Below are 27,260 nucleotides of genomic sequence, written 5' to 3'. Positions count from 1 at the left end.
TCTGAACCGTCTTCATGGGTAACCCTGCATAGAGTACATCACAGTAGTCTAGGTGAGAGGAGGCCAGGGCATGAACTACTGATGGGAGCAGATGGTTAGGGAGGGAGGGGTGCAGCCACCGTATCAGATGGAGTTGGTACAGTGGTGCCCTGCTCATGGCTGACACCTGAGCCTCCATGGACAGCTGGGAGTCCAAAATGACCCCCAGGCTGCAGACCTGGTCCTTCAGGGGCAGCAGCACCCCATTCAACACCAGGTCAACATTCCCCAACCTCCCCTCATCTCCCAGCAAAAGTACTTCGGTTTTGTCGGCGTGAAGTTTCAGCTTATTCCTTCCCATCCAGTGACTCACCGGCTCCAGACACTTTGACAGGGTTTCTACAGCCACCCTTGGAGAGGATTTAAATGAGAGGTAGAGTTGCGTGTCTTCCGCATATTGGTGACACTGCACTCCAAACCATAAATAATATCAATGAGAGAACAGAACCCTGTGGCACCCCGCAAGTGAACAGCCAAGGGTCTGAGGTCTCCTCCTCAAGAACTATCCTTTGGTACCTGCCAGAGAGGAAGGAACGGAACCACTGTAATACAGTGTCCCCTATGCCCAACCCCTCCAGGCGGGTCCAGGGTGGTCAACGATATCAAAAGCTGCTGAGAGATCGAGGAGAACAAGGAAGGAGGATTTGTCCCTATCCTCATATCATCCACCGAGGCGACAAAGGCTGTTTCTGTCCCATGCCCAGGCCTGAAGCCCGATTGAAATGGATCCAGATAATCGGCTTCTTCCAAGTGTGTCTGCAACTGCAACGCCACCACCCGCTCAATCACCTTGCCCCCAAACGGCAGATTCAAGACTGGGCGAAAGTTGTTCAAGTCTTGGGGATCCAAGGAGGGCTTCTTTAACAGTGCTCTTATCACTGCCTCCTCGAGGGATGATGGCATCACTCCCTCCTTGAGGGAGGCATTCACCACCACCTTGATCTCCTCCCGGAGTCTCTCCCTGCAGTTCATAATGAGCCAAGATGGGCAAGGATTGAATAAGCAGATGGCTGGCCTTAAAGATGAAAGCACCTTGTCCACGTCATCAGAAGGAAGAACTTGGAACCAATCCCACACAGATCCCAGTCTGCCACTGGCCACCCCACGTTCACTAACTGTATCCACAGCGCACTGGTCGATTTTATCCACAAAGTGCTTTGCAAACCCATCACAGGAGGACTTAGAATGCTCCATTGGTTCCAGAACAATTGGACTGACCAGGTTCTAGACCACTTGGAACAGCCTCCTGGAATGGCACTCTGTGGACGCGATAGAGCAGTGGTTCTCAACCTGTGGGGGTCGAACGACCCTTTCACAGGGGTCGCCTAAGACCATTGGAAAATGGTCCTTAGGACCTAAGGCATGCTGCTGGCGGCTGCTGCCCTGGAGGTGGCTGCCGTTGCGGGGCTCGGCAGCATCCCCTCCCGCCGCCGCCGAGGGTTTCTTTCTCCCCCTCAGCCTGAGCACGAAGAGGGGCAAAGCCTGTCGCCGTCTGCCCCTGCTCATCTCGCCCTAGCTCGTCTCCCTCCTCTCTGGCTGTTGCCTGAGCTGAAGGGGAGGAGTTTGCGCTGCCACTCTCCGGCTCCACTTTGCACGCACGCCACTTACAGTCGCGCAGGGGAGGGGGTTGGGGCGGCGCACGCACGAGCACCCTCCCGCCAGAGCCCCGAGGCGGGCGGGGCAGCGGCAGAAGAGAAGGGGGCCGGGTGGAAGGGCTGTGGCGCGCGGTTAGTGGCTGCCTCGCCTTGCCTGCCCCCTCCTCAGCCCCTCTCGAGGGCTGGGTGAGCGTGGGCGTCGCTCACCCAGGGCGCGGCTGGCCCTGACTTTTTTGGAAAGCAGTTTGCTGCTTTAGAGGGACGCTGCTGCTGCTACAGTGGCTAATAACCTTCAGATAGAGCAGGCACCTCCTGTGTTAGGAGCGGAGCCCGCCGCTACAAGCGCGGCATCCCACAGGACATAAGGGGCCTCCCTTATCCCTTCATGGCTGAGGGCGCGTCCCGTGGCTTTTTAAGAAACACAAACAGCTCCTCAAAGGAGCTTAACGGCAGATTCAGACCAGCCAGCCTTCTGAAGGCCTCAGCAAGCTGCTGAGACACTGAGTCAGTTTGCACGTCACAGCCACTATGGGTTAATTCACCAGGCTTTTTACGCATACTATCGCAAAATGTAGCAATGTAGTTTACTGTTGTTATATTAAGACTGTTACCCATGCTACACCATGCTTCAAGACAAAATTTCATTTATTTGTAATTAGAAATAAATATTTCACAATATATAATTACATATTGTTTTTGTGATTAATCACTATGCTTTAATTATGTTCAATTTGTAACAATGAAAATACATCCTGCATATCAGATATTTACATTACGATTCATAACAGTAGCAAAATTACAGTTATGAAGTAGCAACGAAAATAATTTTATGGTTGGGGGTCACCACAACATGAGGAACTGTATTAAAGGGTAGCAGCAGTAGGAAGGTTGAGAACCACTGCGATAGAGGCAGCATAAAATTCTTTTTTGCTGCTCTTATCACCACATGGTAGGCTGAAGCTACAGCTCTAAACTGTGTCTGATCATCTTCGGAGTGAGATTTCCGCTACTGGCGCTCTAGCTGTCTCACCTCCCGCTTCAGAGCTTGCAACCATGGGGTGAACCATGGTGCAGTCTGAGCTTTGTTCAGAGGGAGAGGGCATATTGGAGCCACCTGGTCTAATGCCCCGGTGATTGCAGCATTCCAGCCATCCACCAGGGTCTCGACCAAGCAGTTGTTTGCGTGCTCCAAAGAATCCCCAAGCGCAGTCGGGAATCCATTTGGATCTTAATGGGTCCTCCACCCCTGTGGAGCAGTTGTGGAACCAAGAAGTCTAACCCCACCAAGTAGTGATCTGACCATGACAAGGGTGTGGTGGATATACCCCCGATTTCCAGATCACTCCCTGCCTCTCCAGAAACAAACACAAGGAAACTAACACATGACCGGCTACATGGGTGGGCCCAGTTGGAATAGGGTGCAGCTCCCAGGAAGCCATGGTCTCCATGAAGTCCCGATGTACCCCCATGAGGATGGCTTCCGAATGCACACTGAAGTCCCCCAACACCAACAAGTCAGGGGACTGCACACGCACATCAGAGACCACCTCAAGCACCTTGGCCAGGGAGTCTGTCATACAGCAGGGTGGACGATATACAAGCAGAATCCCCAGACTGCCCTTCAGGCCCAACCTCCAGTACATGCAATCAGTAACACTGGTCTCCCAGAGAGGGAGTCTGGTGAGGACCAAAGACTCCAGGTAGATAACAGCCACTGTTCCTCCCCAACCCCCAGCCCTCAGCTGCTGCACATACAAAAATCCAGCTGGGCAAATGGCTGCAAGAGTAGGAGCAGCGGCCTCATCCAGCCAGGTCTCCGTAATGCATGCCAGGTCCATACCCTCATCCAGGATCATGTCATGGATGAGAGATGTTTTATGGGCAACAGACCTGGCATTACACAGCAGCAGACGAAGGCCAGAGGATGGAGTCACGCATCCCCCAGGCATCCTTCGGCTCTGGATAGGCCCAGAACAGGGGACAGATATTATGCATCTTTCCCCTGCTCCCCTGCAGTGTAGTGAAAGCCACCAATTTGGATGGCTTTAAAAGGGGATTGGACAAATCCCTGGAGGAAAGGGCTATCAATGCCTACTAGTCTTGATGGCTCTGTGCTACCTCCAGTACCAGAAGCAATAAGCTTATGTACACCAGTTGCTGGGGAACATGGGGGGGAGGGTGCTGTTGCGCTCATATCCTGCTTGTGGGTTCCTGGTCTACAGCTGATTGGCTACTTTTTGAACAGAATGCTGGACTATATGGACCCTTGGTCTGATCCAGCAGGGCTCTTCTTATATTCTTATGAGAGCACAGGGAGAGGGGTACCAAAAAGTTAAGGTCTCCCATGCTGAAGTTCTGATTTGTGTAGTAACATGACATTGTGAGGTCATAGTCCATACCTAATGAATAGGCATCAAACACAGAATACAGTAGATTTCCTCTGCAAAACCCTTTGACAACATTGGAGTAAACATCTGAAAACAACTAGCAGCATTCTAGCTTCAGAATGAAACCCAGCATACATGACAAAACTTTGTCAGAACTTGCTGCCACAGATTATAATCTATGGGGAAGAAAAACTTTAATAACTTTTGAACTGCTGCTCAGAACTTCACTAAATCAATGAAACACAACTCTGCTGAGTCAGAATAACATATATCTGTAGTTTAACCAAAATGTGAAAGAAATATATAATATGCTGGGCCACAAATTGGAGTAAAAAAAGGTAGATGTGTCAATTTTCACCACTTTCAAAAACTGCTGTATCTGTGGCAATCTTTATTGGATCAGTTTGAAATGTTGCACAATTGTTGATGTCATTACGTAGATCACGATTCCCACATTTCAAGTTATTCGCTGAACAGATATCATTTTTAGAAGCAATAGAATTATGAGGCTTATAACCCTGAACCATTTTGCGTGTGACTCAGCTTAACTAAAGGGTGTGTGTGTCTTTTCTAAAACTCCCTTGAACTAGAACTATTTTGGGGTGGGGAGAGACATAAGAAAGCTGGAATTGGAGTAAAAAATTTTTTTACAGGAAAAATATTGCTATGGAAAACCTAAAACCACACTCTCAATAACGAATCCTGTGAACTCACACCCTAATCAGATTTCTGGTATTTCTAAAGTTCGTGTGCAAGTGCTTATGCACACACAGAGGGGCAACTCACCCTCGCCCCAGAGTTCTCTTAAGTGTGTGCGAACACATGACAAATTCATTTTCTATCCTATATACTACGGGTCAGCAACTGGTGGCCACTGGGCCCAATCCAGACCACTCCAACAGCAGCAACAAGCGGCCCAGTTTGGAATGCGGTAGTAGGGGCCAGGCCCACTACTCTCCATTGGCTCCTCACCCTGCTGGTGAACTAAGGGGAAATGGGATTAGCAAAGATAACTACAAAAGTATAGTTGCTGCTGCCATTTAGGGTGGAGTAAACATTTCCAAAACTTGTTTATTGATGCACGCACTGCTCCATGGGGTTCTATTGCTATGGGCTACTCTACTGTGTAATACCACAGGGAGCTCTCCTATTGTCTATAATGGATCTTCAAATCCATCACAAGTTGCCCCACTGGCACGCCAAAAAGTTTTGCTGCCACAAGTGGCCACTTGGGCAGCTTGTGCTGTCAGGTCGGCCCTGCTCTTGCCTTAGAATCACAAAGCAGAGCACACCGGTACGTGATGGGAAGCAGACTCTTTAGAATATTTTGAAGGCTGGTTAAATACTGAAATTCCAAGCTGCTTGATTAATGCAATTCTCTTGCTTAGAATTTGTTCAATGCAAAACCACCAAGAGCGGCATTGAACAAGTGATCTAAGAGATGCAGATACAAAGAAAACAAACACACCTGTGCTAAGCTATGTTTTGTTAAAAAGAAGGAGGTAGAAGCAGTTTTGGCGTATCAGGACATCATCTTCACATATGCCCTAGGAAGCACAAGGAACGTACACTAGAGTAAGAATGACACAGTTTGGTATTTCTATTCTGCAAAGTTAGACCTTTGCTCTAAGAAAATGCCAGCTTCTGGCTAACTCTAGCCTGCCTGCCAAGGGCAACTTTAACAACCAGCCTTTACAACCAAGGCTGGGTGGGAGACTGCATGTCAAAAGGGAAAACAGAAATTAAATTTAATCCTCCCACACTCCAGCATCTGCCAGTTCGTTAGGGACTGGCACTGGCTGTATAAGCTGTTCCAACTGTTGGCATGCTGTATTGAGCAGGGGAAGAGTGCTGGGGAGAATCCAGGTTTCGCAACAGGAAATCAATGGAAGTGGAGAGATAAATGAAGAGGGGGGAAAGCAGTTTGGAGGAATGAAATGTTTCTTTTTTTGCATCTAAGGCTCAACTCCCTCACACCTCTGCTCCAACAGAAATAAATGCATCTGACCATGTTCATATCCTTCCTTGCCCTTGCCTCTGCCTCCCTTCCCCTATCAAAATGTTGACTGCTCATTCTTTGGAGGTAGGGAGCTATATTATTTTGCTTGTGTTTCTCTTTCATGCCATGTGCACCTTAATAACAATCACATCCAACAATGCCACCATGGGCATCTCATAAACTCTAGAGCCCAATTTGCAATTCTAATTATAACCTCATTTGTGGAAACAAAGCCCTTAGGGTGGAGCTGTCAAGCACATGGCCCAGAGACATTATCAGGGCCTTTTAGGGGTCCCCAGAGTGGTTCACAGCACCCCATAAACACAAATGAGGGAAGGCTAGGTTGGCTCCCCATCTGCTGTTCTTCCACTGGCAGTGGAACATTTTTATTAACTTAATTATTTTAACGCTGGCAACATTTTTATTCAAGCAGGTCTCTGGCATGTAAGCTAGTCTGTTGGGTTGGGTGGTGTTTTTATTCTGTTACTGTACTGTTTTTAATGTATTTTTTATTGTTTCAACCACATTTTTATTTTAACATTTTGGTTCCTATGATTAGTAGCCACCTTGAGTGCCATTTTCTTGGTAGAGAGGCAGGGTATAAATCAAATAAATACATTAGGGTGGATTTAGATAATCTCCAACCTTGCAGAGGTAAAAGGAAAATGGGAAGGAGAGGTGCTTACACAAGATGATTGGTGGGTAGACAGAAGTCCTGAAGATCTCCTGCACCCAGTTCTTTCTAGAAAATGGCCCCCCACCCCGGCAATCTTTCTTTGCCAGCCTTACTTCTGGCTTTGGATCCCAGCTGAGGAAGGCAAAAAAATAAAAAAGTATCTGCAGTGAAGGATCACTGAAAGGAAGGAAGGGTTAGGTCCTCCTTCTGCCTGCCAATTATTTAGTCTTAGGAATTCTATTTATTTAGCAAGGACTCTTACAATAGAAGAAATTTGAGAAGGGGAAAGGCATGGAAATTGGGCTTAAGTGAGCAATGGGTGCTAAGGGGACAGGAAAAAGCAGGCATATGAAAAGGAGAAGGAACTTTTCAAGCCTCACCACCACTGGAAGGCCAGCCCACCGCTCTCCACCTCCAACACTGTTTAAGCCAGGAATGTCCAACTGAAATGGATTGGGGGACCATATTCCCCACCCAGAGTATGTCAAGCATCTATGGCCATAAATTATTCTAACTGAACAATGTCAATTTCACCATCACCATGCCAACGCACTGTGCCACACTCTGCTCTCCTATGTTTGACATGCTCCTTCTAAGTGCCAGACTATGTGGGCTTGTTAACTCTATATCTCCTATGCGATGCTATTGTGTAGACTGGGAGTACATGTGAAAGAAATAATTGGCAGGCTATCATATATCGAAATCAGACTGATTATGTACTTTGCAGCCAAAGATGGGGAAGCTCTATACAGTCAGTCAAAACAAGACCTGGAGCTGACTGTGGCTCAGATCATGAGCTGCTTCTTGCAAAATTTCGGCTTATATTGAAGAACGTAGGGAAAACCACTAAGCCATTCAGATATGACCTAAATCATATCCCTTATGAATACACAGTGGAGGTGATGAATAGATTTAAGGGATTAGACCGGATAGACAGAGTGCCTGAGGAACTATGGACAGAGGTCCGTAACATTGTTCAGGAGGCAGCAACTCAATCCATCCCAAAGAACAAGAAATGCAAGAAAGCCAAGTGGCTGTCTGATGAGGCTTTACAAGTAGCTGAGGAAAGAAGGGAAGCAAAAAGCAAGGGAGAAAGGGGAAGATATACCCAACTGAATGCAGAGTTCCAGAGAATAGCAAGGAGAGACAAGAAGGCCTTGTTAAATGAACAATGCAAAGAAATCGAGGAAAACAACAGAATGGGAAAGACTAGAGATCTTTTCAAGAAAATCGGAGATCTCAAGGGAACGTTTTGTGCAAAGAAGGGCATGATAAAGGACAAAGAAGGCAGGGACCTAACAGAAGCAGATGAGATTAAGAAGAGGTGGCAAGAATACACAGAAGAACTATACAGGAAAGATCTGAATGTCCCTGATAGCCATGATAGTGTGGTCACTGAACTGGAGCCGGACATCCTCGAGAGTGAAGTCAAGTGGGCCTTAGGAAGCATGACTAACAACAAAGCTAGCGGAGACGACAGTCTTCCAGCTGAGCTATTTAAAATCCTAAAAGATGATGCTGTTAAAGTGCTGCACTCAATATGCCAACAAATCTGGAACACTCAACAGTGCCCACAAGACTGGAAAAGGTCAGTTTACATTCCAATTCCAAAGAAGGGCAATGCCAAAGAGTGTTCAAACTACTGTACAATTGTGCTCATTTCACATGCCAGCAAGGTGATGCTCAAAATCCTACAAGCTAGGCTTCAGCAGTATGTGAACCGAGAACTACCGGAAGTACAAGCTGGGTTTCGAAGAGGCAGAGGAACTAGAGATCAAATCGCCAACATTCGCTGCATCATGGAGAAAGCAAGAGAATTCCAGAAAAACGTCTATTTCTGCTTCATTGACTACGCTAAAGCCTTTGATTGTGTGGATCACAACAAACTGTGGCAAATTCTTAAAGTGATGGGAGTACCAGATCACCTTACCTGTCTCCTGAGAAACCTGTAGGGTCAAGAAGCAACAGTAAGAACCGGACATGGAACAACCGATTGGTTCAAAATTGGAAAAGGAGTACGACAAGGCTGTATCTTGTCGCCCTGCTTATTTAACTTATATGCAGAGTACGTCATGAGAAACGCTGGTTTGGATGAATCACAGGTCGGAATTAAGATTGCCGGGAGAATTATCAACAACCTCAGATACACAGACGATACCACCCTAATGGCAGAAATCGAAGAGGATCTAAGGAGCCTCTTGTTGAGGGTGAAAGTGGAGTGCAAAAGCTGGTTTGAAACTCAACATTAAAAAACTAAGATCATGGCATCTGGCCCCATCACTTCCTGGCATAGAGAAGGGGAAGAAATGGAAGCAGTGACAGATTTTATTTTCTTGGGCTCCAAGATCACCGCAGATGGTGACTGTAGCCATGAAATTAAAAGACGCTTGCTCCTTGGGAGGAAAGCTATGGCACACCTAGACAGCATAGTAAGAAGCAGAGACATCACCTTGCCAACAAAGGTTCGTATAATCAAAGCTATGGTTTTCCCAGTAGTAATGTATGGCTGTGAGAGCTGGACTATAAGGAAGGCTGAGCGTTGAAGAACGGATGCTTTCGAACTGTGGTGCTGGAGAAGACTCTTACAAGTCCCCTGGACTGCAAGGAGGTCAAATCAGTCCATCCTAAAGGAAATCAACGCTGACTGCTCATTGGAGGGACAGATGCTGAAATTGAAGCTCAAATATTTTGGCCACCTAATATGAAGAGAAAACTCCCTGGAAAACACCCTGATGCTGGGAAAGATTGAAGGCAAAAGGAGAAGGGGACGGCAGAGGATGGCTAGATAGCATCACCAATGCAATGAATATGAACTTGAGCACACTCCGGGAGAGAGTGGAGGACAGGAAGACCTGGCGAGCTATGGTCCATGGCATCACAAAGAGTCGGACACGACTTAAGGACTGAACAACAACAACAAAGTGTGAAGCGGTCCTTCCAACAAAAAGGGACTAGGGGTTGGGTGGGAAACACTGGATTCTGTTTATACTTGGGAAGGTGGGCAGGTTAGTGCACAACCAGGTCAGAGCACTGGCCCATCTAGCCTAATACCGTCTACACTGACTGGCACAGGCTCCCTAAGGTTTCAGGTGGAGGTCGTCCCGAGCCCTGCTACCCAAGGTCCTCTAACTTGGTGCTCAATGTTGTCTGGAGATGATGGGAGTTGTAGTGCAACACATTGGACAGCACCAGGTTGGGGAAGGCTGCTCTAACTTAAGTTGTCATGAGCTGGACTGGAGACATTCTGCGTGGAAAACATATGCTTCACCACTGAGCTCACGGAGTTCTACAGTTGTGGTACGCTATTGTGCTGTGTTCTTTAAACTGTACACAGGAAAAATGCACTCAAAGCAATTAGGAAAACATGAAAACATGAACACTGTGCACCCTTCCCTTCCCTTCCCTCCACTTCACAGCACTGTGGTATAAGTGCCTTAAAGCCCAAGCTAAGTGCTCCAGCATGTGCTAAACAGGCACATGCAAATTTTACATGCTGACTAAGCTGTTAGGAATTTTATTGTTGTCAGCTTCTGGAGATCATCTTCAGCCTGGATAGTTCTACGGCCAGCACCAAAAGATCACTACTGCATGCCATCTGGAGAAACAATGTCAGTGATGCGTTGGCCCTTAATTATTCCAACTTGTCAAACAGGAATTACTGCTAAGCCTCAATTACTAAGGAAACTCAACTGTTGGCCCCAGCTTTTGATATACTGATTAGTCTTCCTCCTTACCCTCTCATTGCAAATGCTGCTGTCATCTCCCTTTCACCAGCCCTCACTGTCATGGGCTTGACAACCTGTCCCTGAAAATGTCTTTTTGTTTTTCATTGCACCGTCTTCCAGGATATATGAGAAGTAGCAAAAAGAAAACTGGGAAGAGAGGAGAAAATGCCAGTCTACTTTCTCCCTACTCTATCACACCAAAGTGGTTAAAGGAGCACAAAAGGGTAAGTCAACTATGCCTTGCAACTCTTTTCTTTATGCTTCCTGGATAAATTCCTTTCCTACAATCTTGGTATCTCACTTTTCAGACAGTTGTAAAATCAGATCCCTGAAGCAAGGCCAGACAGTTTGTAATCCTATTAACACAGCTCTTGTTTAAAGTCTTCCTACTCTTTGTTTTAAATAACACCCTACTTCAGTGCATTCAGCATCAACCAGGCATGTAGCAACTTTATTTTTTAGTACTTGTGTTTGAAGTTGGGTGTGCAGAACCCATCTGTATCTATTCACCTGTCAACCCTTTGAGCCTGAATCTCCCCTATTGATGTGTGCGGTACTCCTGCTTTCAATGTGTGTTCTTTCCACTTTTAACCTCCACTGGACCGTATCCATCATCTTCACTCTTCACTTCATGTACACTAAAAAGTAGGCTTTTGCCCCCAAAAGCTCATGATACAATAAATACATTAGTCTTTACGATGCCACAAAACTTGTCATCATTGATGACTGAAGATGAATTTGGTGTAACTACAAAGTGTCAACATTTTAGACATTACTTAGTCTATTTAGGGAAAAGGTAGAGGCAAGGCTCAGATATTCTGCCAGGTTGGCCACTTGTGAAAGCCAGCATAGGAGGGAGCCACCCTAAGGGAGGGGCATCCCTGCAAAGCTAGTCTGGCTGAGAGGTTCTTGCCCAGACTGCTGGCAACTCCTCTAACTTCCACTTCCTCTCCTCTCCTGATATTTGTAGATGTGTGGATTAGCGGTTTCTTCACAGTCTGAGAGTTTCCTAGAATCTGCATTCTTGTAAAGAAGTTAGTTGTTAATTAATAAAGTAGTATAGCCCAAAGACTTGTTTCCTGTGGTGTGCTGATTGTGAAGGGGGAGGACAAAGGAATGTGACAATAGGTGTGGCCCTCTTATCTGTTTTGATTCAGAATATGCACCCAGATATATACTGGACTGAAATTAGAAATAAACAGCAGATGCTTTTTAATATCCACTGATAAGCCACAGTTATTTATTCCACTTAAACTGTATTAAATATGATGCTGACACACTGTGGTGCAGCACTGGACTACTACTAAGGGTTCAAAGAAAGGCAAAGAGATGAAATCAGAACTGTACCAAGTGTGAAGAACCATTATTGGCCACTGTAGGGAGGTTTGCCCATCGCTCATTCTCCAGTTCCTCCATCACTTGATTCATTGCACTTTTCAGCCACGTGTCCACCGAAACCCCAATCTGCTTTAATAGGTCAAGGCGAGCTTCCGCTTTCAGCTTTATTATCTATGGTGACAAAGAGAGAGTGTTATTGGGATCTTTCTGCTTCTTGGATCAATTGTCTCGGGAGCGGGTAGGGATATTATCAAGAGGTTCCTGCCTAGAATGGTATACATTTCATTCTGCAGCTTCTTCAGAACTGCTGTCTGAATTAGAAGATAAAACACATTTACGGAAGTTGTCCAGATCACAAGCCTGGATTTTCATGACCATATCTACCATTTAGGAGAGAAGTAATCACTTATGAGCAATTATTGTTTGATTTGAAGGTGTCCTTTAAATAAATTGTGACTCTTGAAACACCTTCGCTATAGCTTTGGAGTTTGGGTTCACCCAAACACAACCCCTTTGTGTTCTGGGTAAACACTGTACCGCCAGAGGTCTGCTATTTGCTGGGTGTTTGGGGTTGTAGAGATTGTTGCTGAGCGGCACAGCATGTGCTTCGCATACAGGGGGTTCTAGGTTCAACATGCACCCCCCCCCCCCGTTAAGATGGACTCCACAGTAGGGCTGGGAAAGCCAGTCAGCACAAAACAAGAGAAAACAACAGAGAACAAGGGAGACAAACAGGCAGATAAGGCAGGTTCATATGCTCAAGCTTTGGAACATGACAACAAACATTTAAAGCTTAGAAACTAGACGGAAAGGAGAGCTCGCATTATTTGTTTTTCAAACCCAAAGACTAAGAAATAATTTTCATGCATTACTGTAATAATAGTATTGCTTATGCCAGTTAATACCACCCATCCCTTGGGAAACACTAAGTACTGCAAAGAAGTCTGGATGGATTTGAATTTCCCCTCCTCTCAGTTCTGCCAAACTTCACAGAGATGGTACTTAAGTGGCACTCAAAAGGAATCACATAGCTAGATAACAACCTGAACATTTACTGAAATGTTACCCTTTGGTGTGCAGCATTTTGGGTTAACCTGTACATGAAGCCTAAAATGGAGAAAATCTCAATGTTCTGCCCTTGCTGAATATTGCAGAAGGAGTCTCTATTTACCACCTTGACATCATACGTTTGAGGGGACTGGGGGATGCACCCTTTTTAAATGGAGGCCTTTCAGTAGTTTCAAATAGCGATGCTGGTGAATTCTGCAACGTTCAAGCTGAGACTTGACTGCTAATTTGGACTTATTGTTCAAAGATTCAAAACATGAAGGATAAGCTGTTTTAAATCTGAAACTACCAACCCCCAAAGTATAAAGCAAGGAACAGCACACCAATTTACCCCTGATGTTCCTACAATTTTAACTGGAGGAAGGGGGGGGGGGTTATAATAGGTGTGTATTCACTGTCCCAGTACTGCTGTACCTGTACTTTCAGGCACAATTCACAATGATGGTTGCAACCTTCAAAGTCTTGAGCAGAGTCGTTCACAATCAAATCCTACACGTGGCAGTGGCATGTCTGCCTAAGGGTTACAAGTATGCTGTTGATTTGGTGAGCAGCTTGGCAGTACCTCCATCTCTTCCACAAATAGGGAAAACTCTTTCCATGTGACGATTTAGACATGGGAATGACTTATGAGAGCACTCCGGCATTGCATAAACATTCCGTGGGAAGCAGCCCTCATAGCAGCATGCCCTCGAATCAAGGGAAAAAGGTTTCCATTTCACTGACCCCAATTTGTAAGATGAGACAGTGACAAGCATATATTTTAAATAGGAACAACAACCCAGAAAGCACAGAAATACACTATGCAAAAAATAGGTTACATTTAGATTACGGAGTGGGAGGGGAGGAGGGGACAGTAACAGTTCAGTGCAGGTTTTCTGTGGGAAAGAGCAAGGCTACTGAACCAGGAAAAGATTTCAGTGTCGTGGCCACTCATGCAATGCTGGTTATCACTAAACCATCAGATTAATCATTTAAAATATGCCACAGATGTCAAACTTTTCAAAGGAGGAGAGAGCAAATCAGAAGTCTCTCATGCTACAGAGTGTAGGTGTATACAAAACCACATTTAACTGCCTTCAATGCTTAATAAAATGCAGAGGACCCAATAGAAAACATGAAGAGAAAATAAGTAACTCATCAGATGCTACTGGAGTTAAATCCTGACCTATGCGTTACTCTGCCTTAAACTTTGGGCAGCCCCCATCTGAGGTGGTAAACAAGCACCAGTTGCTAGGGAATGTGGGCAGGAGAGTGCTGTTGCACTCGTGTCCTGCTTGTGGGTTCCTGGTTGACAGCAGGTTGGCAACTGTGTGAACAGAATTCTGGACCAGACGGACCCTTGGTCTGATTCAGCAGGGCTCTTCTTATGTTCTTAAGCACAGTTTATCAGCAGAAAACAAGTACAAAAATGCATGTTCCACCAGCATACGCCATCACCTCAGTAGTTAGAATTCTAAAAAGAAAACCTAGCAGTCAGGAAAAGTTTTCTTACATAAAAGTCTCCACTGAGACACAAAACGCCAGCAGAGAAGCCACCCATGTTTCTCACTGGGAAAGGCATTCCAGAGCATGGAAGCGGCCACAGAGAAAGCCCTGCCTCAGAGAAGCAAGCCTGCCTAATGGTAGGAACACTGCTACATCCTCAAATCTGAAAGAGCGGGAAGGAACATACTGGCGAAGGTGCTCCGTCAGATACAGTGGATCAAGGTCAATCAGGGCTTTAAAGGAAAGCACCAGCATCTTGAGTTTAGTCCAAAAGCTTACAGGCAGTCAGTGCACTTGAGCCAAAATTGGTGTAATTAAGCAAGCTTCAGAATGAGTTATAATATGAAGCACTTTTAGCTCTCCTTGCCTGTTAAGTCTCAGCGCCATGAAGTTCCAACAGAGGGAGAGAAATCTCAGCTTCAGAAACAAAGGAAACAAAAAGCAGCAGCCACAGTTATATCACATCCTGTGCCTAGCCCACCAAGATAAAATATTTCTGAGCAGAACAGTAAGAGTTACTTTGAACTTTTCATGAAGTAAGAGAATAATGGACCCTGTCTGTTCTTCTGTGCCACAGGATACCTAGTATAAACAAAACTTTGAACCTTTCAGAGAAAAGATACCCCCTCCAACTCTTCCTAGTCTACCTCTCCACTTTCCATACATCCAAAGCTACATTTCATTTAGCCTACAAGAAACTGGACCTCCTTTGTTCATTTCTCAAACTCTTGATTTAACACACTCTTTTTCAACTTCTGAACTTCTGGGAACCCTTTTTTCTGCCTAGGAACTCCAGTGCACCTTCCATAGAATTCTTGCACATTGCAGGGGATTCTGCTATTTGTTCTTAGGCCCATGCTTCAGTCATCTGGCAGTGCTTGTTAGGTCTTGATTTTGCTCTATACAAGTGGCAGAATTTGTCCAATGCGTGGCACTGCCAGCTCAGTGGTAGAGCACCTGCTTTGCATGCAAAAGATCCCAGGTTCAATCACTGGCATCTCCAGACAGGGCTGCAATAAACCCATTTGAAATCCTAGGGAGCCACTGCCACTTGGTATAGGCACTGCTGAGCTATGTGGTCTGATCTGGTATAAGGCACCTTCCTATGTTCCTCTGACACATGGATTTACAGGGAAACTTGTCTGACATTAATTACCTTATCACTGCTTAACCCCTGATAAACTTCTGTGGATATCCAAAATGACAAGGAACTCCATTTTAGAGTAAACCAACAACCCAAGTGCAGTATTAAAACCTAATGCTAGAAATGGCTGCACCAGCTGATTGAAGTTGTTAGGATGCAATATTCCAACGTATACAACAGCACAAATATGAAATGTATGCCTGTTACAGCAGCACCATAGGGAGATATGTGATGGCAAATATTTGGAAGAGTGCAAATACCCTCCCAAAGCTGGAACGACCCTGTGATGTCATAGGTTGCAAAGCTACAAAGACAACTTCTACAAGCAAGATCAGGATACAACACCAAAGCAGAGCTGTTAATTTTTCTGAAGTTACTTTTTAAAAGGCATCAACTGTCTCTCTGCTCAAAGGGGTTTATTAGAACATATGGATAACCACAAGATTGCCAAGTGAATGGTGCAAAATGTAAGCGTATGTGTAACCAGTAAACGGTTTTGTTGTTGTTTTTAAAAATAGTCTGCTGGCAAGATTGTACCAGTCACTTAGTTGCTTTTGCATCAATGTTATAGTGAATATCTAAAATGCAGTGAAAGTCAATATTCACACCCAAATGTCATCAAATTTTGGAACTGATTGTAACATCAACACAGCCAACTCAGTTAACCTGATGTTACCTCTGAGCATAAGATTGAGAGAATCTTTCACAGAGCACAAGGAGAAGTCTTTTTGAAGAGAAGGCTTTTGAAAGATGAACCACAGTCAAATCAGCAGTAACATGCACCTGGCTAACACTTCCAAAAACAAAAATTGATCAATCTTACATTGTCTAAGTCACTTTGGTGTATTCATAGAGCGCCATCTTAGATTTTAGTTTCTTTCAGGCTGCAATCCTATGCACACTTACATGACAGTGAGCTCCACTGAACACAGTGGGGCTTACAAGTCAATATACGTAGGATTGCTCTGTCAGTGACTTTTTTGCATGCTAAATATTATGTCACCACCACCACCCCAGACTTAAATCAAGACACTGTCATAGTCCAGCCTTCCCCATGCTGGCTGGGTGGGTTGTACTCCAACAGATCTGGAGGGCACCAGGTTGGGGAAGGCTGCCATACTCAGAAAAAGAACCCTTTCTTCTAAAGAACCCAAATGCCTCCTTCACGGGTAGGCAACCTGGTGCCCTCCAGATGTTTTAGACTAAAATTCCCATAGCCCCTGATTATGCTGACGGAGTGAATGGAGGCTGCAGTCCAAAATAGCTGGAGGGCACCAGGTAGCCTACCCTGGCCTTAGAGACTTCATCTCAGCCTTCACAGCAAGTATGTTAATCAAATCAGGCCCTGATTCATATTCCTTCTCTCAGAAGGCTAAAAGTAGGGCCTTCATAGTGATGGCCCCAAATCTGTGAAATAATCTTCCCTAATACATGAGGCTGCCTTTAGGCAAGGGAGTAAACTGTACCTATTTTGGTGGGCTTTTATCCTGCCTGGACTTAAAGGCTATTAGTTGAGATAGATGGATGGATGGATTTATTTCATTTCATTTCTATACTGCCCAATAGCTGAAGCTCTCTGGGCGGTTCACAAAAATGTAAGTCAGTGGACGCTGTTAACTTTTTGTTCTCTTGATATGTTATTGTATGCTTTCATTGTTTTAAAAATATTGAATTGCTTTTGTCCTATGTAAGCCACTTTGAACATGTGGAAAAATAGCTTATAAATGTTTTAAATAAAAGACACAAACATGAGCAGCACATATCAGTGAACAGATAAATGTATGCTTCTGAACTACTTAGTTAAAGCAGTAAGGCTACTCTGAATATTTTTAAATGCAGCTTTCATAAAGGCAACAGTATTATGGCAACAGCGAAGTCTGACATCTAATTTTAGGCACATATGTCTATGAACATAATTTATTGGTAACATGACTCAGTTCAACATTCTTAAGAGAAGATTTACTAGCAGAAAAATAACATCTGAAAATATTATTCTATTAAATCTGAAATTTAGCTATATATTTGCATAAGCAATGTATTATAGGAAGCAAAATACCCGAGAGAAAACAGAATCTTTCATTATTATTTTTTGAGCAATTTATGCAGATGGATAGGGCATTATGCAAAAAAACCCTTAGCATTAAATACTACTCTGTTTTGCAAGAGTAGTGGACTTTTGCAATTTTACAGTAATTTCCATGTACAAATATTTGCCTGTTCCACATGTTAGCAAGCACGTCCAGACAGCTTTGGTGAAAACCCATTTATTAGGGCACAAAGAAAGTTTTTTCAGCAAGCTGTATTTTTGGCTTCATAAACGGGAGGCAAACTGCCAAAATTCAAACAATTAAGCAACAAAAATGGGCTGCCCTAGAAACCACAATCAACATAATAAAGATAAAAACTAATAATGTATTGAACGGAGGCATGGTGAATGCTTGCAACCAATTTGTAACAGTCCAGTTCACATGATTGAACAGCCCATCATGGCTTATTTAAGCCATGGTAGGATGCAGCACGTGTGGGCAGCCATTTTGAATATTCAATACCCAGCCATGTCTTGTCATGTCATGTGAACCCAAAGCCCATGGGTTATGTGAGGGTTGTTTAACCCTCACATAACCAATGGACCCCGGGTTGCACAACACAAGTGGCAGCTGAGCACTGAATATTCAAAATGGCTGCTCGCCCATCTACACTGCAGCCCACCATGGCTTATTTAAGCCATGGTGGGCTGTTTGCATAACCCTCTCATAACTCATGGACTCCAGGTTTGCACAATGTGACAAGCCGTGGTCGAGCGTTGAATATCCAAATCCCACCTAGCACACAACACAGCCTGGGGACAAACATTAAGGAAGGGCTTTGTGTCCTATTTGGGAACTTCCTGGAAACATCAAGCTGGCAACTCTTGGGAAGAGGATCTGGAACTAGATGGATATTTGGTCAAACCCTGCAGGACTCTTCTTACGTTCTGATTGAGATATATGCATATATACATTTGATGCTTTTGCAGTCGTCCCACACAAAGGTTTTCTGCACGATGGCAGCAGGTGTCTTATTTTTTTGGAAAGTGTGATCTCATTTTCTCACTGATTTCCTTATTTTCTCCCCAAAATACACAAGGTTAAGTTTAGACTCCCTCACTATTACTATGTGCTGAGAACCACACAAAATGTGAAAAGGTAGCAGCAAAAATAAGCTAACACTAAATGTCTAAAATATAGGCATTGAGATTTGACAGTTACGGCACGTGCAAAGCATGGCAAGGGATTAATTTGCAAAAGAGAATTGTTTTTGGTAAAACAATAGGCCTGATTCAGATGAACTTGGGCTATGTGAGGCTGGGGTGGAATCAACACTGGGATGTAATATTTACACAAGGCCTACAGGTCTAATCCAAATAGCACGGTCATTTCATGGCTCTTATGTATGTTAATAAACTTCCTAATTTGGGCCTATGCACATTGGATATTATGAATGTAGGACCTATGCAAACATTGTGGCTATGCATGTTCAGTATGTTTCTGTCTACAGGCAGGACAGAAAAATTTGGTGGATAAGGCAGGTATGATCCTGCTTCCCTACTGTGTGCAGACTCACAGTTTGTTCAAGCCAGGGCAAACTCATGGCCTAATGTAGAATAAAAACTTCCAACCTTAAATTTAAAATGGACTCAAGTTGCCAGCCTGATCTGGTGATCCATTTCTCACTGGCACCTAATCAGCACAAAAGTGCTCATTTAAGGTTCTTATTTAGACTGCGTCTTGTTTAAAGGAAGGATGGTAGTTTTTATCTACCTATAATTTGTGCATTCATTTTTTGGCTTCTGGTGTAATGTCCAAAGAGGTAAATGTGCATTTCCCCTGGTGTGAAATGCGGAAGTTTCACTCACACCTGGCGCCCAACAGCATATTGCATAACAAAATGAAAATCAATAATTAAAAATTCAAGCCTAACTATAGGTTCCTGTCTTTTAGCTTTGGTGTTTTAAATCTGTATTTTAACTCTCTGCATTGCTGCTACGTTTTATTCTGGTTGTATTGTTATATTGTGGCTTTACTGCTTTTATATTTTATGTTGTTTTATCCTGTGCTTTTTGGTTTTAATTTTTGTGAACTGCCCAGAGAGCTTCGGCTATTGGCCGGTATAGAAAGAAAGAAAGAAAGAAAGAAAGAAAGAAAGAAAGACAAGACAGAAAATAAAATACAGAGTGAGCAAAAATTTGGCTCATTTACTTCACCAGTGCCACAGGCAAGGCAAAATAAAAATGTCTCAGCTTCCCCACTAAACCTTGGAAGAGTTTGACACAAGAGAGGAATTCTTTACAACAGACTTGGCACCACCACGAAGAAGGCCTTGTTACAGGCAGTCATTGAATGAATTTTCCAACGAGATGAAATATACAGCAGGGCCTCACCAGATGATCTCAGCATATGCAATGCTCATGAGGCAGAGGTGTTTCTGCAGGTCCTATGGCCCCAGACCATTTATAACTTACATTTAATAAACAGCCCTGTGAATTGAGCTTTGGAGCTAATCAACAGCCAATGCAAAAAGGAAGTACAGGAGCTATGTGCTCCCTTTGCCCAGCCTGGTTAACAAACAGGCTTCTGCATTGCAACAGGTGCTGTTTCTGAACAAACTTGAAAGGCAGAGGGGTCAAAGCAAATTGCAGTAGTCTGGCTGCATATTTAATATTGTGTGATCATAGCTCCAGTGTCCTTGCTTTCCATGAAAGTGCTGGCACTTCAGATGCAACTGATAAAATGCATTTCTAGCCATGGCCTCATTCTGCACATCCAAGAGCAAGGGCAAATTGAGAAGCACATGCACACTGCATACCTGACCCTTCAGTAACAGAAAATGCCTGCACAACACATTCAGCTACGTCTGCTTTACAGGTGACATATATAATTCTCTTGAGACAACATCAGTTGAAGGTCTTCTACTGATGGTGGTTGGCAGTCTCATCACAAAGGCAGAGTGAATTTAAAGTGAAGCAGGACAGACAAAGCTGCTGGCTCATCTCAAATGTGGCAAACTTGTTTTGGCATTCAGAAACCACCCTTTAAACTGCTTCAACAATAAGAGACACAGATGGTGCAGAAACGACATTGCCTCCCTGCTGTGGTTTGCAAATCAGGAGCCAGCCTTGGGAACTGCATGATCCTTCCCCCTCCCTTGGTTTTAGAATGGGAAGAGAGGCAGCACACAAGCTTGTGGCATTCTCCCAATTTGAAAATCAAGGAGCGAGCGTTATGTTTGCACTGGACCATGAGCAACATACCACACAAGAATGACCAAAGAGAAACTAATTTAACAAGTGTCAAGTACCAGCACCTCATCCACATGTCAATCCCTCCACAGGTGCAATGAGCTTTTGTTATCACAGCCAGCCCAAATGTCCAGGAGGAAACAGCATGCAGAATCAGATTCCATGCTTCCCAAGGAACTGATCCCAAAAAGACAGGAACCCTCTATGGATAGAGTTGAATTCAAACTGATACATGTCATGCTCTCAGGTCTGTAAACCCACCTACCCAACTACAATTTGCACCCAGTGGCTGCATTAAGACTCATGTTATACCATAGTTTAGTGTGATGAGAACTAGCTGCAGGGAGCCTCAGGTCTACATATTCCCTCCTCCTCACTCCTCCTCCGGCATAGCTATGAGGAGACTGGAAGCATGTTGTTCAAACCTGAAACTGTAGTTAATCTTACTTATGGTAAGCAGAAACAAACCAGCTTCGTAAAGTTTGAAATCTGCTTGTTTCTACTAAGCACTGGTAAGATTAACCAGTTTGTTGAATTCAGAGCCTACGTGAGCCTAAGGCTTGTTCTTGTCATGCTAAACTATGGTTCAGCATGACGTCTGAAGGCAGCCAATATTTTGGATTGTCAAAACTACATGGGAGATAACAATCCTAATATATTTAGAGTTTCCCCTTTCTCTACTTTTTTAATTAGTGCAGCCCATTCAGCAAAGAAACTTGGCAGAATCCGTTCAACAGATTTCTTCAATCAGTGACAATAAACCTTAACACAGGACAGCCGAGTTTTAAAAAAAGTTATTACATCTTCTTTCACTGCCTCATATTCTAAGTTTTATCAATCTAAAGCAGATCTCATAAACCCTTTAGCATGTTTTAAATGTGTTTTTAAACACACAACAATTAAAAAACATTTACCCTATAGCTCCCAAGTGTTCAAAATGTACCACTGATGCAAGATGACCAAGTAGCTGATGAATTCTGCGCTACTGCCCCAAACAAAGACAATGCTGGAACTATATTCCTCTCACCTCAGCTTTGCGGATGTTCTCTCTGGCTTCATCTATCTTCAGTTCCAGTTCTACTCGGCTCTGTTCAGACACCACAGGCCCGTGGCATTCTAATTCCTCAAGAGTCTGCCATAAATATGAAAGGGGAAATTATCTGATATGTTTTAAAAAATGCTGCTTACTGAATAATTGAACTGTTCTGCAACAACTGCTTTACTCCAGCCCCTTTTGCAGAGGTCCCTTCATATACAGACATTAACAGATAAACCACAATCCTGTTTCATAGTCAGTCAGAAACAAAAAAGATGGAAATACCCCACTCTCAGTAGCTGTCCCTTATTTAGCAGACTTACGCCTGCCACCATCCTGTTCACTTTACAGATCTATATTCAAACCCAGGGCTCTGTTACCATGGGTTTACATTCTAGTCCCTCTAGGGGTCAGTAATGACCTGGTGCTTGCACAGGAGGAACCTTTCCTTTCCTCTCATTTCGTAATTGTATATGGCAATAGCAACCTTGCCACTATTGCACCAAACAGAGCTTGTATTGGACACAAGTTCCATCCCTCAACTCAAACTACTGAAAAAGCTGGCACTTGTTCTGAATTTTGGGCATTTAAAGATGGACAAGAGCTACTTTCCAAGTGGTTGTACAGTTGTACCCTTCTGACTGAATAGTGTGTTTCCATCTGAGGGGGCAGGAGAGAAAAGAAAAAAAAAAAGGACTTGAAATTGTCTTTCTCAGCTGTTTTTGTTTATAAACAGCAGTGCCTCCAACTGTGCTAAAGACAACCAAGTTTTTTTTTCTCGGGGGAGAAGAGAGAGTGGAAGTGCTAGGAGAAACCCCTTGTTCTGGGATCTTCTACTAAAATACAATTGCTTAGACATGTGCAGTTTTGAGCTTCTTGCCCAAACAATGTTTGAAAGGCTTTAATGCTGTGCTGAAGGGAAAAAGTAGTTCCAGTCCCAGGAAGGTGTAAAAGAGAAATAAACAAATTAGAAGTCTTCATGTGTAAAGAGTGGGCATGCTTGGACTAACACTTGTAATGTAGCTTGTTCTATATCTGAAGCCCACGCAAGGCCAGGCTGAGGCACCCACTCAATTATTCCTTGGTGTGGGGATGGAGGGAGAGAGAAGATAAGAGTTGTAGAGAGAGGGAAAGGGAGAAAAAGAAAGCACACACACAGAAGGGGGGGAACACCCAACATGTCTGTGATTGGCCACGCCATTACAGCAGCCAATTCATACTGGTGCCCAGGGCACTTTTTCAAAATTCCAAATGTGCCCATAGGCCCACAAAGGTTGGGGACCCCCCTCTTTTTTTTTTTAAATGACAGAATTGGAAAGCAAGGGACAACTGATGTAAAAACCCAGAATACAGAAATACATCAATGGGGGTATTTATTTGCCCCTAATTTTCTGGTCTTATCAATTACATGTTTTGCCCCACATTGTCTGGCTTGCATAAAAAATGAACCCTGCAGACTTAACTGTATTTAAAAGTGTGTCCGTGTGTGTGCACACAAGCTTGCATATAACACACAGAAACAATTCTGAGTCTAAACAGAAATGAGATTTGTATTGGTGTAGCACCAAAGCTGAAGAAAGACTTCCTTGTGACTTTAGTTACCGCATTTATCTTTTTTTAAAGAGAGTACTTGAAGTCGTAGAAGTTAGGGGGGTTAATAGAATAAGGTAAAAACTCCCCCTGAAAATTAAGAAAACATGTCAGTTCATGCCAGGAATGCTTATAGGAGAGCTTCGGCTATTGGGCGTTATAGAAATGAAATGGATAGATAGATAGATAGATAGATAGATAGGAGAAGGACTGAACAGACACATCTAATTTTGGGTGCTTTTTGAAATTAAACATCAGTAAAATGACACTGTAGCAAAGGGTGGCAGCATAGGGCTAATACACAGAAAAGATACCTCTCTGACAAAGGTAAACTCTTTTAAAGGATGAATATGACTTAAAATAATCATGCGGTAAACCCTAGTTAAAACAGCTTGCAGGACAGGGTGGTGATTCACTGACAGACTGGCTGGATTTGCACGATTGTGGGGGTAAAAGAAATTGTGGTTCTCCTCCCACCCCTGCGTGCGCAAGCCAGTTGTTTACATATTCACCCGCGCTGCAGCGTGTGTTGACGTGTTGTCCGAACCCAGAGAAGTGGCACGGCGTGGCGTGGGTGACTATGTACCCACCCTACAACCAACAACATGCAGTAGGGGTTGTAGGGTGGATACAAAGCCACCCCTGCCGCACTGTGCTCGGATGACATGCCAACCTGTGCTGCAGCGTGGGTAATTATGTAAACAACTGGTGCGCATGCAGCGGGGGGGAGAAGTGATGATGGCTTCTTTTAGCCCCGTGATCGTATGAACCTGGCCACTGACTGGGTTCACGTGACACGCCAACCAATGATGGTTTGTTTTCTGGAACAAACCATCATTGGTTAGTGTGTCGTCTGAATCTAGATGGTTCTTATCAGAGTGGGTTGGTTTTCCCAAACAACCCACCCTGAGAACGAACGGTCTGGAGTAGGGGTTGTTTTACCATGATGGGTTGGCATGTCGAGTGAAACTAGGCATGCCAACCCATCGTGGGTAAAGGGAATTGGGCAGCAAGCTGCTTGGCAAGAGTGGCAGAAATCCCTGCCACTCTTGCAAAGCATGGCCGCGATCGCCATTCACAATCGCTACTCACCCTGCATGTCTAGTCAACCATCATGGGCTAGTGTGATGTGTGAACAGCTCCACCGGCTGTGCCTGGATGAAATGCTAAGCCATGGCCTCAGGCTCGCATTCTCCTCTCTTCCCTGGCAGAGGAGATCAGAAGCTTCTGTTTTAAATTAAGCACAGTTTAACATGTCATCCGACTCTTATGTTATGTTGAATCTTAACTATGGTTTGTTGAAACAAGTCAGCTTCCTAACTATGGCTTGGTTAGCTTGTTTCAAACAAACTATAGTTAAGACTAATCACAGTTTATAGAGATCAGATGATATGCCAAGCTGTGGTTAATCCAAAATGAAAGCAAAGGTTTCCAAATTCCTCCTTGTGGCCTTGTTGGAGGAGGAGTGGGGGGAGCACACAAGCCCAGCTTTACTCTCATAGCACTAAAACCATGGTTATCTTCATATCTGAACAAGCCCACTGATAGAGAACCTTCTCAATTCAAACAAGGCTAAACTCAGACTTATGTGGGATGCTAAAGGTGGGCTGGGATGTGCCTCAATGATGCTCTTTCTTTTTGCCTTAGAAACTGGGTGGGTGTGCATATCATGCTAAGTCACCCTGCGAATAAGCCACAGTGGGTTGGTTGTTCACAGAACAAGCCATGGTATGCCTGATAATTGGGCTTGCTGTGGCTTGTTCTCCCCCTCCTTCTACCTCAGTCCCCCAGCCGGCTCTGGCATGTATCCCAGGCGCCTTTGTGAGAGAATCTGTCTTATCTCCTTGTCCTGACCCCCTCCCTGCTCTGACTGCTACCCCCCCTCGTTCCCCAGCTTAAATTTTTTTTTCCACGATGACTCAAAAACTCTGCTGCATGCACCCAGTCCTTTAAATGAGTGAACAGTGGTCTGCTGGGATTCCAGCCCTGCAGATTTCAAGACAAGTAGACGAAGGCCACCTGTCATAGCCTGACTACATATGGTAAGCAACCAGAGGACCTGAAGCATCTCTTCCCTGCTGCCAGAATTATATCGATTTTCAACCTACCCGTTGACTGTGAATTATGTTTTTGTGCTCCCGTGCCACACGTGTGGCCCATTTTCTGGCTTCCTTGTTCAGACTGTGCTCTTCTGTTGTCCCAGTCTCAGATTCCAGTTGGCGACTCTGAAACACACACATACAAAGGAAGGAAGTGAATGGGTGGATTTTCTTGGACCTGATCCCTCCCAACCCACAACATCCTTGTTATGAAGCCACCTGACATGTTTTCTTATAAGTAAGCTGAACAGCATTTGCAAAAGGGCTTTCCCCAGTTTCTTGTTATATGAAATTCCGTATAACAAACAGGAAAAGCCCTGCTGTTTGACCATGAGCAATGTGACTGGGGGGCTGAAAATTTGACACCAGAGAAATTGGCTCTTTACTTCTTTTCAAAACCAAGATATATTTTTTTAAAAAGGTGTCTGCACAGCTGAATGCAGATTCTATTTCATATAAAGAGTTTTGTGGCACATTAAAGATGAACAAATTTCTGAAGTAGAAAAAACTGAACACAGAACAGGTAAAATGCCTCAGGCAAGCAGGCAATTTGGGGTGCTGCTAACACTTAAAGAGATTTAACTGTATTTTCCAAAAGGTTTTATAACCAACCACAGATTGGTGAACATGAAAGACAAAAAGTGATATGATTTCACAGAGATCTTCAATACTTACCAAACTAGCCCATGCATAAAGGTATTGTTCCCCCCACCCAAGCCGCAATAAGTAGCAGCAACTGACAAGCACATGCAATGGTCTATTTGCGTGTAGCTCATTACAGGATGGTTCTCGCATCATTATCCCAATCACAGGAACTGATGCAATGGCCCTATGATGAGACAACCATGTCTTGCAAATGAATATTAAAGGTACAGCAGGGATGTTTTGGGTGGGCTGTATGAAAAAGGGATATGCATTCAACCCCAGACTCCTGCATATCAGAAAAATGAAGTCTTCATCAGAAAAACGACTATATAAAGTACAAGCAGTCCAGAAAGGAAGAGCTCTTCTGTTTCATAATGGCAGGATCTTGTGAGTAAAGCAGCAATCTTCCCCATGCTTATGGTTAGCTTCTTCCCTCCTCTTTCATCAGATTATATTGTGAAAGTACACAAAAAAATGTGCTGTAGAGCAAAAGCATAACACTTCACACTCTTACCTATTTCATTATTTTATTATTTATTTATTATTGCATTTATATCCCGCCTTTTTTCCTCTTGCAAGGAACCCAAGGCGGCTTACATTATCCCCCTCCTCTCCATTTTATCCTCACAACAACAACCCTGTGAGGTAGGTTGGGCTGAGAGTGTGTGACTGGCCCAAAGTCACCCAGTGAGCTTCCATGGCTGAGTGGGGACTAGAACCCGGATCTCCCAGCTCCCAGTCCAACACTCTTACCACTACACCACACTGGCTCTCTTATCTTTCCTGTGGGTAGTGCCTTATGTCTATCAGAGAATAACAGAATCAGAAAGGATCCTCAATAGCTATCTAGTCGAAGACTATGGTAAATTCTCCCAATGGAGAGAAGTAAATAGTGGGGTCCCACAGGGATCTGCATTGGGATCAATGCTTTTTAACTTGATCATAAATAATCTGGAATTAGGAGTGAGCAGTGAAGTGGCCAAGTTTGCCAATGACACCAAATTATTTAGGGTGGTTAAAACAAAAAGGGATTGTGAGGAGCTCCAAAAGGATCTCTCCAAACTGGGAGAATGGCAAATGCGGTTCAATGTAAGCAAGTGTAAAGTGATGCATGTTGGGGCAAAAAATCCCAACTTCAAGTATAACCTGATGGGAT

General features: G+C 44.1%; 1 protein-coding gene across 6 annotated transcripts in view; it reads right to left on the bottom strand.

The window, feature by feature from the left end:
• Positions 1-27,260, bottom strand: part of FCHSD2 (FCH and double SH3 domains 2) — a 225,663-nt gene that overhangs the window by 16,426 nt on the left and 181,977 nt on the right. For all 6 annotated transcript variants that reach the window (XM_084842414.1, XM_084842413.1, XM_084842411.1 and 3 more), the window contains 3 exons: positions 25,469-25,585; positions 21,762-21,866; positions 11,769-11,930 (listed from right to left, as the gene is read on the bottom strand). In XM_084842414.1, coding sequence (XP_084698540.1) covers positions 11,769-11,930; positions 21,762-21,866; positions 25,469-25,585 — 384 coding nt within the window. The remainder of the gene's footprint in view (positions 1-11,768; positions 11,931-21,761; positions 21,867-25,468; positions 25,586-27,260) is intronic.

Source organism: Heloderma suspectum, chromosome 3 (assembly GCF_057233095.1).
Source record: "Heloderma suspectum isolate Gila_16-S chromosome 3, 16-S_ref, whole genome shotgun sequence".
Classification (NCBI taxonomy): Eukaryota; Metazoa; Chordata; class Lepidosauria; order Squamata; family Helodermatidae; genus Heloderma; species Heloderma suspectum.
This window is presented reverse-complemented; position numbering and strand designations above follow the sequence as displayed.